The sequence below is a fragment of the Carassius carassius genome, chromosome 1 (assembly GCF_963082965.1).
Source record: "Carassius carassius chromosome 1, fCarCar2.1, whole genome shotgun sequence".
Taxonomy (NCBI): Eukaryota; Metazoa; Chordata; class Actinopteri; order Cypriniformes; family Cyprinidae; genus Carassius; species Carassius carassius.
Window position 1 is genome coordinate 25,964,334 of NC_081755.1, and position 17,842 is coordinate 25,982,175.

General features: G+C 36.3%; 2 protein-coding genes across 2 annotated transcripts in view; both read right to left on the bottom strand.

Annotated features, from left to right (window-relative positions):
- crhr1 (corticotropin releasing hormone receptor 1) overlaps positions 1–16,456 on the bottom strand; it is a 148,832-nt gene extending 132,376 nt beyond the window's left edge. The window contains exon 1 of the mRNA XM_059553061.1: positions 15,502–16,456. Coding sequence (XP_059409044.1) covers positions 15,502–15,525 — 24 coding nt within the window. The 5' untranslated portion in view covers positions 15,526–16,456. The remainder of the gene's footprint in view (positions 1–15,501) is intronic.
- cdc27 (cell division cycle 27) overlaps positions 1–17,842 on the bottom strand; it is a 364,243-nt gene that overhangs the window by 251,810 nt on the left and 94,591 nt on the right. The window lies entirely within an intron of this gene.

Consider the following 17,842-nt stretch of genomic DNA (forward strand, 5'->3'; position numbering starts at 1 on the left):
GAAAAAAATAATCTACAAATACCGAAGCATCAAACTTTGCAAAACACAAACTTTATGTCACAGCCATAAGTTTGTTCATTCTGAAAATGGGTTTTTGTAGGAAAGTCAAAAGTACTGGTTTATACTAAAACAAGAAAATATATCAAATTAAATTGGGTCTTTTTGTAGTATCTGTACTGTAGCTGAGTGCTATCTAATTTGAACATGGAGGAGAACATACATACTGCTGAGTAAACAGTTTTGAGCGTATCTAAACTTCAGCATACACATTTTAATTGCCTAAAAGAGGTGTTTAGCAAACAAGGAGTTAGCTATTAAAATTTACAGCTTATCGCTGCTTTGAGTTCCAATTCTGAAAAAGGCCAACGACGGGACAAAATTATAACTGCCATTAAATTGTCACAGTGGAGGTCAACGAGTGTGTTGAAAGTGTTAAACACATCTGTGGTTTAAGCACCAGTCTAATGAAAACCAAATTACCAACCTCAGGGGTTCAAACACGTGAGACTCTGCCAGGGAGCAACTTCATACTTGCAAACCACAAGAAGTTTAGAAATCTGACATTCTTTTGAGAGTTTCTGCCATGAAACAAGTGGACTTCATTAACTCAATAACTGAAATGATGAGGATACGTCTGTTCCTGCCATAAAGTTCAAGACAGTGAACTGTGATTAAAATTGACTCCGAACGGCCAAGTGAGTGTAGAATGAGGGATGAGATTCTATATTCGTTTTGCCTTTTCTTCTCTCTGCATGACACAAACAATATATAAAAAACAATATATAAAAACAGAAATGCACATGTATAGCTATTTGTGATGACAGTGATGAATGGCTTAGGTACCTTCAAAACAACACACAAGTTCTAGGGCCCTGAAACACTTCAAACGCCTGCGCTCTCCCAAATGCTGAAACTTACAGGGAAGTTAATTGCAAAATACAGAGAGCAACTCCGAGAGGATCGGAGAGCATGCTGTGAATCCATCTGGCTCATGTGAACGCTCCTGCTGATTGCTTTTGCAGGCGGAATGCAATAGGAATCTAATCTTCTAATACAGTATGTAGGTCAGCTTGTTGCAAAGTCCTCAAACTGATCCGTGGAATCACCGCCGCCTCTTAGTTGTGGGAGAACCTGATAGTAAGCCCTGAAAATTGAATCCTAGCCCTCTCTGCACTCAGACATTCTCCCCGGCTCAACGCGGGCCTGTGGGGTTGGGAAGCGGGAAGCTGAGAGGAGGAAGCAATCCTCACAAGGTGGTCAGGGTTAGATTAGCTCCTCTCCTCTCTTGTTGAACGGTCACCCAGTCGCTACGCATCATGGGTGCCATGGAAACTGAGATGACAGGGGGAGGGGTTTGGCACGGACGATCACTCTAAGCTGTGCTCATCAATTATAGAAAGACTTTGGGAAGACGTACTTTCACTTTCACAACTGAAACCCTTTCACCTTTTCAACAAATGGACACAGTTTAACTTTCATTAAATGTTAACTGACAAATTCACAAGATCAAATTAAATATTGCATGAACTGTTTTAGTTTGCATTAATTTTATATGAGGCAATTTGGTCAAGCATTTTAAATATGCTTGAGCCATACATTTGGTCTAAATACAGTTTAACAGTTTGTCATCCTCTACTAATAAAAATCTGATAATATTTTATTTTCTTTATAAAGTTTAAAAGTATTATTTTGTATAATTTTTTTGTTAATAAAATTATAGTTTAAAATTATTTCCAATATATTACTATATATTAAGTTACAAATATAAATAAAAATGTTGGTTTATAATTACTGATATCTAAAGCCTGGTTCACACGGGACGATTTTAAAATTGTCGGCCGATTCTCCAAACCTGAGAGACCCCACACACGGCGATAAAAAATCACGGGTCGAACAGTTTTACTCGTACAGTGTGTGGTGTGCAGCCACACGGCAAAATCAACACATCACACACGAACCGATTTGACTCCCGAGCATTCCCAGGTCAGACGGGAAATCTCGCAAAATCCCTTGTGACGACTCATGTGCGTCATCCCTGTGGTGCAATAGAAATGTGCCGCCTTCCAAAGGAGTTATTGGTGGGCGTTCTTATCGAGGACACCTGCTATTGCTTTCCGGTCTCTTCCTTTAAAAAGGGCCTTATGACAAATGACTGGAAGGAGGGGCGCGGCTGCATTTCGGACTTTGTTTGTTTGCTTTCTGTTTATGCTTTGCATTGCATCCAACATTACTACAGCCCATTACACTTCATTCATTCTAACTTTACACCACTGATTCCTGACAGTTTCATGTTACTTTGTTTCTTTTCTGTATAGTTCTCTTTTGTTAATAAATTTCGTATATGTTTTGGCACTTCAGCGTGTGTCCCCATCTTTGTTGCGTCCTTCTGAGCCATGGGACGTAACATCCCTCGAGATCAAACGTGACTTCACAGTAAACAATCATGGCGGAAGAAGAGGATGCAGTGGCCATAGTTTGTGCTTTGTTTTTAACCGAAAAAAAAACCCCACAAGAAAACGCGAGCATGGACTATACTTGCTACATTATGATATGGAGGTGAGTTGTTGTTTTATCTCATAGAAATGTCGTTACGTACTACACTGATTAATTACCGTTGAAATAAACGTTCATATATTCGTTTCCATGTACTCTGGTGGACTGCAGTTGTGGATGTAGTTATGCCCATCGACTTTCTGGTGCGCCATGCCGCCGGCTGTTTTGATTTTGTTACCCGGTACTTCCTCGCTGCCTCGTCACCTCGCTTTCTGATTGGCTACACGCCACAGTCCACAGGCTGCGTGATCGTTTGTCCTCGGGGGACACCACACATGAGAAGAAATCGGGCCAAATAAATCCAACATGTTGGATATCCCCGATTTGAGATCGGAGCAGTCCCGACGTCCTTCCGAGCAGAGGAGAGCAGTCTTAACACACCACACACGGCAGGAATATCTGGTCAGATTATTTTACGATAATCGGAGCAACCTTAAGATTGTCGGAAGGGGTGAATCGGGGCTAAAATCGGCCTAATTATCCTGCCGTGTGAACCAGGCTTTAGTTGTCCAATAAATTAAAAAACATTTTTAAAAGCTGAAAGTGAATGAATGAGCTTGACAATTGTAGTCAATATTAGCTATTATAAATAAACACACAAATAGATAAATAAAACAAACAAATTAATACATATAGTTAACCCAGTACACCACATTAGTGGAAAGTGTGTTTGTGTTCCAGTAATTTAAAGATTTTTTCTTATAATAATTGAAAATGAATGGCTCACCTTGACAAATATGGTCAACATTATGCTATGATAATCGTATTTTAATGCTTAAAAAAAAGGAAATACATTTAGTTTAAAATGTCAAAATCATAAGATAATTGAAAATGAATGGTTGAAAATGAATAGCTTCCTTTGATGTCTTTTAAATTAATAAATAAAGAAAAAATATGGGCAACCCAAATATATTTCATTTGTGCAAAGTGTCTTCTGTTTAAGCATTTGCTTGTGTCCAGTCTGTTTGTTTTAAGATGTGTCTTCTGTTCTTCATCTCTATGAAAGAGCCTGTTTATGGCCATAATAGTATTTACACAGGTTGCCCACTTTTACCCCATTGTTTATTTACCCCATAATAATCTCTGTGTGTGTGTGTGTGTGTGTGTGTGTGTGTGTGTGTGTGTGTGTGTGTGTGTGTGTGTGTGTGTGTGTGTGTGTGTGTGTGTGTGCGTACGTGTGTGTGTGTGTGTGTGCGTGTGTGTGTGTGCATGTATGTTTACTCAGGAGGCAGTCCTTTCAAAGGACATGGGTGCTATGCAAGTTCATGTGTGTGTGTGTGTGTGTGTGTGTGTGTGTGTGTGTGTGTGTTTGTACGTACTGTGAATCTATGCTAGAGTGTATGGACAAATGCATAACGTAACTTTCTCTGTGTGCTTTCAGAAGTGGGATGCTTCGCGCTTATGTGGGACGCAAATGAATGAGTAACCATGTGTGGTATTTGGACAGATTGTACAGGGTGTTATAGTTCATATTTGTGTATGAGTGCATGGATGTCTACAGATACTAGTTGGAGACTAATTGTGACAGTAGCGTAAAATCACTTCAGTCACTATGTGTGTACTGTTCTCACATGACAGCTGGTCTGAGAATGCCAAGCAAGCAAGAGTACAGAAATGCCTTTCAAATCAACTTGCCAAGCTTCCATAATGAAAATTGTGCTTGATTTTGCCTAAAACTAGTCTAAGATCAGAGCCTTTCAACTTCAGCCCCTTGACACTGTATGAAAACACACAGCATCTGTATTATTCATTATATTTCTGCTCCTCTATTTTTAGAACAACTAGAGCAAGGTTTTTTTATGGCTGACATATGTATGCCTAATCTAGATCCCAACCTCAACCTAACCTCAACCTTGTTTCAAAAATAAACTCAACCAAATCCTCAACTTAACCCCAGTCTAACCCAATGCCTCAAAATTCAACTGAGTTAGAAAAGGCTTCTGCAAGGAGAAGTTTCAGAAGAAGTTTTCACTTCCTGCAACCAGCTACCTTTTCAAAAGTTATTTTTATGGGCCTTAATGCCTTTTATTAGAATAGGACAGTAGAGAGATGACAGGAAAGCATTGGGTGGAGGAATCCTTGAGACAGGAATCAAACACAAAGTTGCACTCTAAGTCGATGCACTGACCATGAGGCTGTCAGCACCAATGGCTACATTTTATTTCTAAACACTCTGGAAAAGCAAAACAAATCTTTTTAATGTCTCATGAAATTAGGGCCAAAACAATTAGTCAACATAATCAACAACGTCAAAAATAACAAATTGTCAACAAATATTTTTGTTGATGTCATTTGATCTCATCACCTAATATAAGAGCATACAATAATGCGGTTTGACCAGTGTGGCGCTGTAGCGTAAGACTTTTAATGGAAAGTAAGTAATTAGAAGACACAGCACATTAGAGCAAATGCAGCCGAACCCAGTGTTGCCAAGTCTACAGTTTTCTACTTTAACATTGTTGCTGCAGGTTATTTTTCATGTCCACAGGTTTGAATGATCCCAATTACATGATATTTAGCCCATGGAATTGAAATTTTACCAGGCTCCATCCCCCACCCCCACCCCATTGAACGTGATTTTTCAACAAAACTAGCCCGCTCGAAACGGGCTAGTTTTAAGTAGCTATTTGGGCGGTTTTGTTGTGAAAACCTGCCAACCCTGGCCGAACCTGAAGTTGCTGATGTGTTTGGATGAATATGTAAATATATGCTGTGCTCTTTTCTCCTAATAATGCAATAAACAAAAACAACCAAACACTGGTGAGAAAGCAGCAGCTAAGAACGTATCTGATTACAGCAATGAGGGTGTTTGCAGTTTGGTATTCTACACCAGTAAAGTTCAGTCATGTCACGTTTATTTATATAGTGCAATAGATAGCTTTAAATCAGGCAGCTTTGCAGTATTAAACATGAAAAGCCAGAGTCAGTGTCACTTTCATTTAGAATTAAAACCTGATTTTCTGTAACAAAGCAGTTATCCAGTGTGGAGCTAGCTAATGATCAAATCTTTTTAAAATGATTGTTTGATCTAGCTCTGGACAGTTTTGATTATCATACCCCTATAAGGTATTTTAAATGGGATTATGTTTATACAAAAAAAAAAAAAAAAAACTTACCACTTACCTTTGTTTTTTTTTTTGTTTTTTTTCGTTATGACTTACAAAAGGAGATGTCATTCAGTTATTTTTTTCATGTGTGACCCTGGACCACAAAACCAGTCATAAGGGTCAATTTTTTTCAAATTTAGATTCAAACATCATCTGAATTAAGAAGCTTTCCATTGTTGTATGGTTCGTTAAAATCGGACAATAATTGGCTGAGATATAACTATTTGAAAATCTGGAATCTCGGGGAGCAAAAAATTGAAATGTTGAGAAAACCGCCCTGATTTTGAAGTTCTTAGCAATGCATATTACTAATAAAGTTCTGATATATTTATGGTAGGAAAATTACAAAATATCTTAATGGAATATGATCTATACTTAGTATCCTAATGATTTTCGGCATAAACTAAAAAATAAATCATCCATGATCCATACAATGTATTTATTGTTGGCTATTGTTACAAATATACCAGTGCTGGTTATGACTGGTTTTGTGCCCCAGAGTAACTAATTAAATGCTGAATGAGAGTGTTTCTCTGTCAGCTCATTTTATGTACCAAATATATTTATTTGTATAAATTAATTGTGTAGTAATCGTAATTACATAATATGATTTTCAAAAGCTGAAGTGATTTATTTTATTTGTTAGAATATTTATATAACTCTGTATATAAGTCTACTGATTAATCAGTGAAATAATCTGCAATCAGTTGATTAATTGTTCTAAATAATCGTTAGATTAAATGATTATTCAAATAATTGTTTGTTGCAGCCCTACATGAAATCAAAACATAGTCCATGTCTATGAGCTTTAAAGCCATCTACGTATTATGCTAATATCCTGCTTAAAAGTTATAAAATACTTACACATATACACTTTTTTTTCATGCTTTTTCTTTTGACAAAGATGGTAGTTGGTATTTTGGATCAGGAAAAAACTTAATACACTTTTTTTTTTTTATAGTAGTAGTTAAAATAAATCTGACCACTGATAACATAATGGACATAAAATGTGATGACAAAAGTAATAAAATTACATGAACTAAAATAATAACAAAACTAGAACCAAATAAATAAATAAAAATAAACTGAATAAAGAATTAAAATAAGCAAATACAACAATACAATAAAATAAAAACAAATAATAAACTAAAAATACTCTACTAATAAAATCTAAATAAAAAAACAGCTGATATTTCATTTTTGAAAGAAAGGAAAATATAAATAAATAAAAATAAAATACAATTCAGAGCTTGTTTTGCATGCAGATTTAACATTGTGTACACTATTAAAAATAAAGGTACTTTAAAAGGTTCTTTACAGCGAAGTCATAGAAGAACCATTTTTGGTTCCACAAACAACCACTCAGTCAAAGGTTCTTTAAAGAACCATCTATTTCTTACCTTTTTATTATCTTAAGAATCTTATTTTACCACGAAGAACCTTTTGTGAAACAGAAAGGTTCTTCAGATGAACCATTTCTTTATTGAACCATTTAGACAAAGATGGTTCTTCTATTGCATCGTGAAGCACCTTTATTTTTAAGATTGTACTGTACCCCTGACCTTGAGCCTGCACTGCTTGGCTCTTCTCGCTGTGGGGCCGTTAATTGTGATAAATGGAGATGACACAGGCTGCAGTGTTAGCGCAAGGAGTCAATATCTTTTATGCCAGCGTTCCACGCAAGCATAGCTGGGTAATTAATGAAAGATGCTTGGATTCTGTGCCCCTCCACCTGCCTGCACACTTCATTCAGTAACCCCACAAGAGTGAGAGTGAGGCAGTATATACAGTAAATGAGTTACATTTGTCAGTTTGCAAAGCCATAAATAGGGGTGTTTTCTGTTGCCCTAGCATAATGTGGATATGTCTGAAAGTCTGTGTGAATCCATGTGAATATGACCGTTACTAACACGTAAGCGTTTTTTAACACAGGAAACATGCTCAAACAAATAAACACACTAGTAAGTATGCTTGGAAGAGAGGATGTCGCCATGGACTATATTCCTATGGGACATACAATGGGGTCCAAAGGACCACATTGAAAATCTGGGATTCAGGATCCAATTTAAATCCACAAATAAACACAAGGTTTAAGGATTCTGAATTGTTTAAAACAAAGAAAAGTTATGGTGTAAACTGAAGCCTCAATAAAGAGAACTTCCTGTAAATATTACTCCAAATTAGCTCTCATGATTTTGAAGGTCATCGGTGCTTTTGAACTTACTATCATTTCTGAATTATAAACACTGGTCCATATTTGTAGAGTAAAGTACATTTGATGTTGTGTCAGTGTCAACTATGCATAGGGGATGGGGTGCACCGTCAGCATAAAAGCAATTTTAAAAGGCACAGTACAAACTACAGTATACTGTTAGAAAACGTGCTACCTTTCTCGTTCAAAATGCACAGACAACAGAGACAGAAATACCTTAAAGACCCCATCTATTTGATGAACACAAAGACTTTTAGATACTCAGTACACTTAGGCTTGACTTACTGTCATGTATATCAGGGACAAAGAATATATATATCTTTATAACTATCTTCTCGCTTTCTGCTATAATGATTATTCACTAGTGTGATGCATTTATGCTTACTTTACCTTTAAATAAGGCTGTCAATTTAACACATTAATTAAGTGCAATTAATTAAAACAAAAGCAACATGCTAAAATTACCTAATTAATCATAGGTAATAATAATAATAATAATAATAATAATAATAGTAATAATAATAATAATAAAAATAATTAAAAATAAGATTTAAAAAAAATCCAGATTAACAAACCACTTCAAAGGACAGAAATCAAAATTTAAGTCAGGAGATTCTAGCAAAAAAGCATGGCAGAGTAACACTATATATATATATATATATATATATATATATATATATATATATATATATATATATATATATATATATATATATATATATATATATATATATATATATACATACTATAACTATAATAAGAAGAATAAAAACAACAACAATAATAATAAGCTTTATTAATATTGAGCCTTTTAATTAAGCTCAAAGTGCTTTACACATACGCATGAACATCAATACATCACACATAAAAGACAAAAAAAAAAAAACATAATACATGAGAAACAATATATCAATGAAATACATACAGCAACAATTTGAACTAAATGCTACAGGGTAAAAATATACATTTTTAACTTTCTTTACTATTTAATTTACTTATAACAATTTACTATAACTGATGATAACTTTTAAAGTTGCTTCTTGCGAGATCTATTCAGTGCCCATCACAATAATTTAACACTTGTCTCATCAAATACTGACACGTGCCATAAATAGTGATTCAGTGAATTAATGATTATTTCATTATTTGAAAGAATTTTATAATTTATGTATTATTTAATTTTATAACCAATGGATAATATAATTAACATGAATAAGTATTATTTAAAACTGATTGAGAGTATGTCTGTTAATCATTCTCATTTTAGCATCATTTATTTTGCACCGTTATTTCTTGCACAAAGCTAAACTGATGTGTGCTGCAGGCCGTTAGCTTTATTCTTGCCAGTAAAACTGAAAACTGAAATTGAAAACTGAACTGAAGGAAATAAACACAAGAGAAAAGGGAGACAGATTTGATAAAAGGCTTTGCTAATATTGTACTTTTCATGATGAAATCTTGGATTTGACACAGTTAAACAGATCATATTTATATCTCTTCAAACAGAAATTATATTCACAGAATAGAAAGAACAAAAGAATGCAAAAGCCAAAGCTTTCGGCAGAGATCTAATTTAGTCTTCTCAAAACAAACGGCTCTTGCTAATTTGCATGTCTAATTTGCTGTGAGAATACATTTCCCTCCAAAAAAGTAAAAAATAGAAGCAAACAAGAACATCAGTCCCTTTCCTAACATTGCAGCATTTGCAATGAACCAATACAAAGGAAGAAAGTCTTCTGGGAAGCCACTGCAAGCCCCTCTGATGTAAATGTGTTCCGTTTTAAGTGAGACACAAGTTGTGAAAAATGCCGGATGGAAAGGGAAAATCGATTGGAAAGGGATGAATGAGGTTTTGTCTTTTCTTGCAACAGCTGCCAGGTACCAGCTGCTTGTAAAGAGCCACTGACAGGCTAATTGAGTTAATTCACTCATTTCATATAAAAAAGGACGTGGATCTGGGACAAAGTCGGCATAGTGATCACTGACTCAGCGAACAGAATATCTTTCTTACTCATATTAAACCGTGGCAAGCTGCGAGAGAATCCCATCATTCTCTGTAGTACAAAACAACATGTGTTGCATGGGCACAGAATGTCATGAAAACACCCATTCACATTAAACATGTCAGTGAAACTTGTAAGTGTGGGGGTTGCCAAGTCACAGTGAAAATGCGTGGCAGGATCAGATGCAATTTTGACTGTGATACAGAAAAACATATGGATTAATATTAGAAAAAGTCAGTTTCCACTTCATACTACTGTGACATTTTTGGCTTTGACGTTTTGACTTAACGTATGAACTAATTCGATGAAGTGTTTCATGATTAGTAATGGGAAATCAAGGATGGAACAATATGTTCAAATAATGAACGATATCCTGGACTTTATCGTATTTCTAAACTATCATCTTCATGCATTAGCTAATATTTCATTTTAAAACGTCCAACGATTCTCCAAAATTTTTCTGCATTCCAGACTGTCATTCAAAAAGGTTTGGAGTTTTTAAAGGGCCAAAGGACTTTTGAAATTAATGCAAGTTTAATTATCCAAAGTTTGTAATTGTTCACATGTTCTAATATACCTTTTTCAGAGATTGTGAAGACACATTACCACAAATATTACATCGTAATTATATAAAAAAAAAAAAAAAAAATATATATATATATATATATATATATATATATATATATATATATATATATATATACATACATATAGTATTGTCTGTTCACCACTATAGAAGTTTACCTAACTATGAAGACTTGTGCTTCTGAGAACCCTGGAAATCTGAAAAGGGTTTGTGATTTTGTCACTTTGCACAGTATTTGACTTTACAAGTAAGGACATTGTAGGGAAGAATGCTATATTTAGGGTACTTGAGATCTGATGTATTTCTGTAGGTTACCGGTCCATTGTTTTTAAGGACTCCTAGATCGCCAGATCCAGCTCAGGTTCATCTATACTCCTCATTTGCTTTAAACACAGGCATTTTAAGTGACTCATGCTAAATCTATACCGCAACCTCATCTCTTACAGAGAACTTGCCATTCAGCCTTTAACAAAAGTGCACTTCCTGTTCCCTCATCAAAAGCCCCTCTCTGAAATCATGGACCGACCCCTTCATCAGAGTATGTTCACTATCGTGTAATACAGCTTTTGCGCAAGCCTTGGCACTCTTTACACACACTTTTATTCACACTTTTTCGATTGCCAGCTATCTCCACTTCAGGCAGACCGGCTGTGCTCCATGCCTACACTAATTAAGTGAGTTTAAAGAACAAATGCATTTGGTCTGAGCCGTCCAGCTTTTAAAATGTCCAAAAGCTTCCAACAATTCCCTAATTACCTTATTAGGTAAAGCACAATATTTATTTAAGTGATTTATGATAACCCATAAATTTACTTTGACACTCTGGAGGTGATAAAACCAAGTCTTTAAGTGAGGTTATTATGCCAGCGCACAACATTAAATCTGTTATGTCTTTCTTGAAGAAAGAAGCTACTATGAAGTCATTCTTTTCCTAATGTTAAACTATTCAAACCAGTATTTAACAAACCTGATGGAAAATCTGAATCCTTTCCATTAACCAGTTTATTTGAACCAGTTCATTCAGCTCATTTTTTGCGTAATTTCGTGTGTCCCACTTTAGTGGTCCCAGTCAAGATTCACCTTCTACAAAACATAAAACCTTTTAGAATGCAAATATAACTTGCAATAAATATAAACAAAAAAGTCCCCTTTCATCCAAAATGAATTGTTTAAAATAATTATTTATGCCAATATCAATTTGTATATGTGGATTAATTTTTTGATAATAATGCCCTTGCTTCCCTCACTTTCAAGCATGTGTAGGTTCTTGGCTCATTGTGAACTAGACATATCTGAATGATCCATTCAAACCAAGAAAAAAAATAAAATTAATAAAATTAAATTAAATACAAACACTCACTCAGTCCAATTCATGAATTGAGAACCAGTTCAATTAGTTTGTTAACAAGATTTGACTCAAGAGAAAAACTTATGAATACTGTATATAGATATCATTAAGCGATAAACTTTTTATCACATATGTGTGTGTGTGTGTGTGTGTGTGTGTGTGTATAATTTGTAGCGCTTTCTTTCCTTAAAAAGGAACTGAACATGTAAGGTTCAATACAAGATTGATCTTGATTTAACCCATTAGTAGTAGTAGTATTAGAATTCTGCATAGATTCTGCAATAGTAGTATTTCTGTTTTATCAATTTAAACAAAGCAGAACCAAAATGTTTCCAAGTACCCTCTGGAACCCCCCGGGACTTGGTTGGGTATTACTGTTTTAAACTGTGGCCTGTTCTGGTAATGAGAAAATGACAAAATAGCATTAATGCCGTTTCCGATGATGAAAGCTATGTGAACAATTGCGTCTAATCTCTGTTTTCATAACGTTAATTTCATACTTCCCCTAATTCTCTCCCACAACACCCAGAGCGGAGAACCAAGCAATATTTAAACAACCAATTCAAGACCGGTATGATCTGAAGCTATTAAATTCTGAGTGACAGAGGAGGGTAAGGTCGCATATAAAAACCATCCCTAAATGGCAACGAGCTGGAAAACTTGAGATCCTGCGATTCTCGGCAGCAAGCTCATTTTCAGAGTTTGAGAACTGCAGAGGGGATTTGAAAATATACATTCAGAAAAGGAACTCCCAAATGGCTTAACATCATTATAATGATCTACATTTCCAGGAGATGCAGCAGAGGAGCAATCACTGAAAGAGCTCCTAAAAGAGAGACAGTGCTGACAAAAAATGCCCAGCAGGGCTTTAGCACTAAATAAGCCACCATTTACATTGCAGTATATATTAAAAACTAATTTTTAACTAATTTTCGTCTTGACTGCTTATGAGAATGTGAGCCTGTCATCAAAAAGAACAATGTGGCCCAACGCAAAGTCCAATTCTAAGTACTTTAGAGGTTGTTCGCTGCTCTGGGAATCCTTATCTGTGTTTATACTCAGTACATGTTCGATTAGTCATGCAAAGACACTGTGGTGCATGAACCATGCTAAATAATAGACACAATATTGACCTCTGGGATATTAAAACTACAAAAATAATGGGCTGTACCTGCCGTTGCTAAGACACAGTGAGTGCTGAATGCATTTGGATGAGTCTGAAACCCCTAAACCTCAACAGTACCCTCGAAAAGGTTGATCCAGCTCCACAGATTCAACTTTTCCCAAAAAACTGCAAGCATGGCTTGATAAACAGGCTTCCTTCTTCAAAACAGAACATGAGACATGCACACCATTCAATATGTACACTATAGTGTGAAAGAATCCAAACAGCCACAACGGCTACAATGAATCAAGGCAGCAAATTTATAAGCAAACCAGACTGCCACAAATAGCACAAAATATACTGTCATTTAAATTGTGACATCTTGAGGAGAAACACATGCATCTGAAATGTTGTTTGTCTTTATCTAAAAGCTTCAGCTCGAAGCTGTTGGGTCTGTGGAGAGTGAGAAGCTTTTCCGCTCCTTACTTCTCTGTGATGAGTTAATTAGACCTGTGTGCTTATTGAACTGCACTGGGTCGACTGTAATTTGACAAAAGCTTCCGTGCCTAACCAGCCCGAAGGAGTCGTGTGTACAGGTGAAATGATTCTTCCTGTGGGGTGCTATGAACACACAAACAAACACGTGTCCTGTGGGGCGAATGACCTCAAAGACTCTCATTTCTTGCAGGACGGGTTGTAAAGGATGCCTTCTGAGCTCCCGTCAGGTGTGCCAAGGTGTAAATGAAGGGCAAACAATTGACTTGTAAACAACCGGCGGCATTATGATGGAAATATGCGATCAAAAGAGCTATAGGGAGGAGAATGAAATGATAACGATGTCATTCACGGCTAAAGAGGGCAAGATTACACATTCATAAGCCTTTTCTTTCTCACAGATGGCTCGGTTTTCTTCTGGCCTCAATTTTATCGCAATCATCAGCACAACAAGTCAATCATCTCGGATCTGACCTTTTGACCTCTGTAGCTGCTGGGAAAAAAAAGTTAGTCAGCCTTCAAATGCCAGGAATTAAATGTGGGTATTGCATTTTTGGAATTTAAAATTTCCTCTGAGATCACAGCAACCACGCCGATGTGCTGAGGCAATGAAAAAGAGTCAAATATAAGTCGATTAGCAGTTGTATGGAATCCTAATAGCTTCTTTGCACCCCTGCCAGCCACTTGGGACATTTCATAACACTGGCAAAAGCTGCAAAGCCAAAATCACGGGACCAACTCTTCACTCGCTAAGTATTTCAAAACTCAGATACGATAAATCGTCACCCAAATCATTTTTCTGGGAAAAATATTACCCGCAGCACTGAAAGTGATAAAACATATTATTGGTAGCTGAAAGCTTGTATGTTTTGACTGTCAGAGTTTCAGCACATTACTTCAGAATGGTGCCAAACTGGGCCACGGTCCAGAGTGAAGACTAATAAACTTGCTGCATCCTTTATAAGGCTAAAAATAAATGCTCTTTTCTTCTTCACCTTTCAGTGATGTCATTTTATATTATTGAGAATCTATGATATGCTTGTGATGCATTGCCAAGCTTCTATTATAAGCTAGAATTGACATTCTTTTAAAATGTCTTGCGGCTCAGCTGAGGACTGGCAGGGGATTGTGTCCTGTCCCTGCTTGTATTTACTGTCTACAGAATTCAATAGCACACCCACACACTGCTGACTCACATTGGCAATGATCTCCCCCATCGAAGGATAGTCATTAATTACCGCCACTGTTTCCCTTAAAATCTCAGTGTCAAATGATAATGACGAGTCTTATTTTACTATATTTAAACAAGACAAATAAAAAAATTAGGATAGAAAGGATTAGAAAAGCCTTTTTAAATCCAACATCAATTTAAGACTTTTTAAATCCAAAATCAATATTAATAATAACAATGATAACAAATACAACTAGTGTGGAAAAATTTGAATGGCAAAAGTCATATTTTTTATGACCATATTATGTCAGTTACACTTTAAAAATACCAATCTACTTGAGTCATTAAAATCTATTTGATACTGTTCTGCATTCCCACTAAACACTAGTGATACAATGGAAAGCCACACGATGTACTTTTATAGTAACTGTCACTAGAACCAACAGACTGAAAAGAGCACAGTGTTACCCACACAAACATAATACCATTAGGTTAACACACACAATGATAAAATATTGCTTCAAATATGACTAAAGCAATACTCGGAATGCACATAACAATTAATCAACACAAATAAGAAGAATCTAATCTTTTAAATGACATTTTAGCAGCTGTGATTGTGTGGGTTTGTAGGATTATGGGAAAGCCTCATCTCGAGGGAGAACATTTTGATTTTGGCATCAATTTGCCGTACACGTATGTGTATTGCCTTTTTATAAGGTAATTTATACGTTGCAGTTTAAACAGTGTTACAACAAAACTGCATGTGTTGACTTCTACAATTTTACACCGTAGCCTATGAAGGTAATTTACAGTTAACCAATTAAAAGGTTTCCATTGCATTGTAGCATGTTCACTGTTAAAATCACCAACATTTGACCAGTTAAGCTACTATGCGCTTTCATGGGCTGATATTCGTACCTGTGGATGGAGAATGCGTTTCATTGCTCCAGTGTTTTTCTGCAGAAACCTTCAAACAAGCACAGAGCTCTTTGCTCCAGATGCAGCTGTCCGGATGCTCTGCTCCGGGGGGACAGACCTCTGTTTGAAAAACAACAGATATGCACCCAAAGGATGGTCAGGGCAGCGCTCACAACTGGAAATAAACGGATGAATTCTGCGTGTATTTGAACCACTGTCTCATTTTCACCCAGTTCCAGGTGAGTTATTAATAACACAGGAGGATATATCCTTATTATTTAGTGATTCAAATGAACGCTTAATCCTCGGTAAATAATCTTCTGTCAGGTTTAATTCTTAAGGTCTTCGGAGGCAGGTGTTTATTCAGACACGATCCAAGTCACGCGCAACACTCGGTCCAGTCAGTGTTCCCTGTTTGATATTAGATATGAGAAGCGTTTCGAACTGCTCCCCTGCAACTGGAACTCAACTTTTCTGAGAGTACTGTCACTAATTGCTCTGTTTCTTCTCCAAAACGATTCGTTCCTTGTAAACACGTCGGATCCTCTTCACGTTGCTTCCTCACACAGAGAGTGACCCTCTTGCGTCCCATCGGTCAACAGCAATGCGTTCACATGTAGCCCCTATATGACAGCGAGGAGGCGTTACTGCGCGCAGATAAGAGAAATCGGCGTTCGGATTTTGCGCGCGTGCGGATAAATGTTGTCCTGTGAGAGGAATGTGACGACAATTGTAAGAAGTCTTGCTGACGCGCGAGTGGAGCTCGCCGGTGCAAACTAACCCGTGCCGTTCCCACGCGGGCTGCGCGTCTTCATCCTATCCAACCAGTTCATTCTCTCGCGTGCGCACAGCAGCAGGCTCAACGTGGAGCTTTCATAATGAGTCAATTCCATTCCAAAGTGAGCATCACTATACCCTGCTCACTCTTAAGGGGGATAACACTTGAAGTGTATTCTCTGGAGGGAACAGGGTGCATTACGGTTATTTGGAACACCACGCACGAATATCTACCGCCGTCACTAGCTCTTTATTTTTCATCATAAAGTTGAGCTTAATAATAAAACGTGCTGAACAACATCGCGTTACCGTCGTCATTTGAGTCAAATGCAAACCATACTGTGTAGCCTGTCGTGTGGCGCTTAAATAACTTAAAAACATAATATAATAAATATAATATATATATATATATATATATATATATATATATATATATATATACGATGATCATGTCTTGGAAAGAATCACGAGGACCCACCAAGAAGGATCACGTAAAATTACATTAGAGAGCAAAAAACATTCCTTTTTAAAGGCATATTTGGACTTCATCTGATCTAATGGTGCTGATCCAGCAAAAGAACAGTTGAGACGCAGATTATAAGGACCTAAAAAAATAACCTAAAAATTAAAATTCCTTCATACCACCCCGAAAATGAATTTAATTCGCACACTGATTAAAATCAAAGCATCACAGAGGCGCTGCTTAGGGGTTACATTATACCTCCTTCTCTACGCTTTGATCGAATGGGTTGTTGTTTTGTGTGTGTGTGTGTGTGTGTGTGTGTGTGTGTTTGATTTTTTCAAGCAAAAATTAAAATTAATGTCAAATCTTTGAAATGCTGTTTCATATGCTATTTTTTATTAGCCTACTTTGGAATGAAGGCTGGCAATGGATGTGATAATTTGTTTCTCGTTCATATAAGGTAGGTGTATTAAGAAACTGTGGAGAGGAGAGTTATTGAATGCATGTTTTGTCGCACAGTTGTGCGTGCATCATTCTAAACGGACGCGATGTTGTCGCGTGGCTTCAGTGGATGCTTCTGCTGCCCGCGCTTCTCAGTACACAGAGTCTGTCAGATCTTGGTTCCAAAGCAAAATGTCATCTCATCTTTCCAAAGAACTGGAAGTGCTTTATATATTTTTCCTAAGTTAAACAGAACGCATGGTACTCTTCGTTTTCATTTCAGCTCCATTCATTCATTCATTCATTCATTCATTCATTCATTGAGAGTGCATAGCCAAGAATAAATTCTTGTCACAGGATTTGATCTTACCTCAAATCAATGAATAAATAAAATTATAGTCTATTCTATCCATTTATAATATTTACAAATGAATCCATTCATTGAAACATTTACAAAATAAATGTATTTAACACCATTTACACTTCTTTAGAAGCTAAATCTTTAATGTAACATTTCTAAAACTCCTAATAGTTCAGTTATCAAAGATCGCTCACAATAACATCTACAACTTGCAATTTAAAGTAGACAAAATCAGCTAATTAATCCTAATACTTGTCATTTTTCAGCTTTTGAGTTCAGTATTGTTTGTGGCACTAACC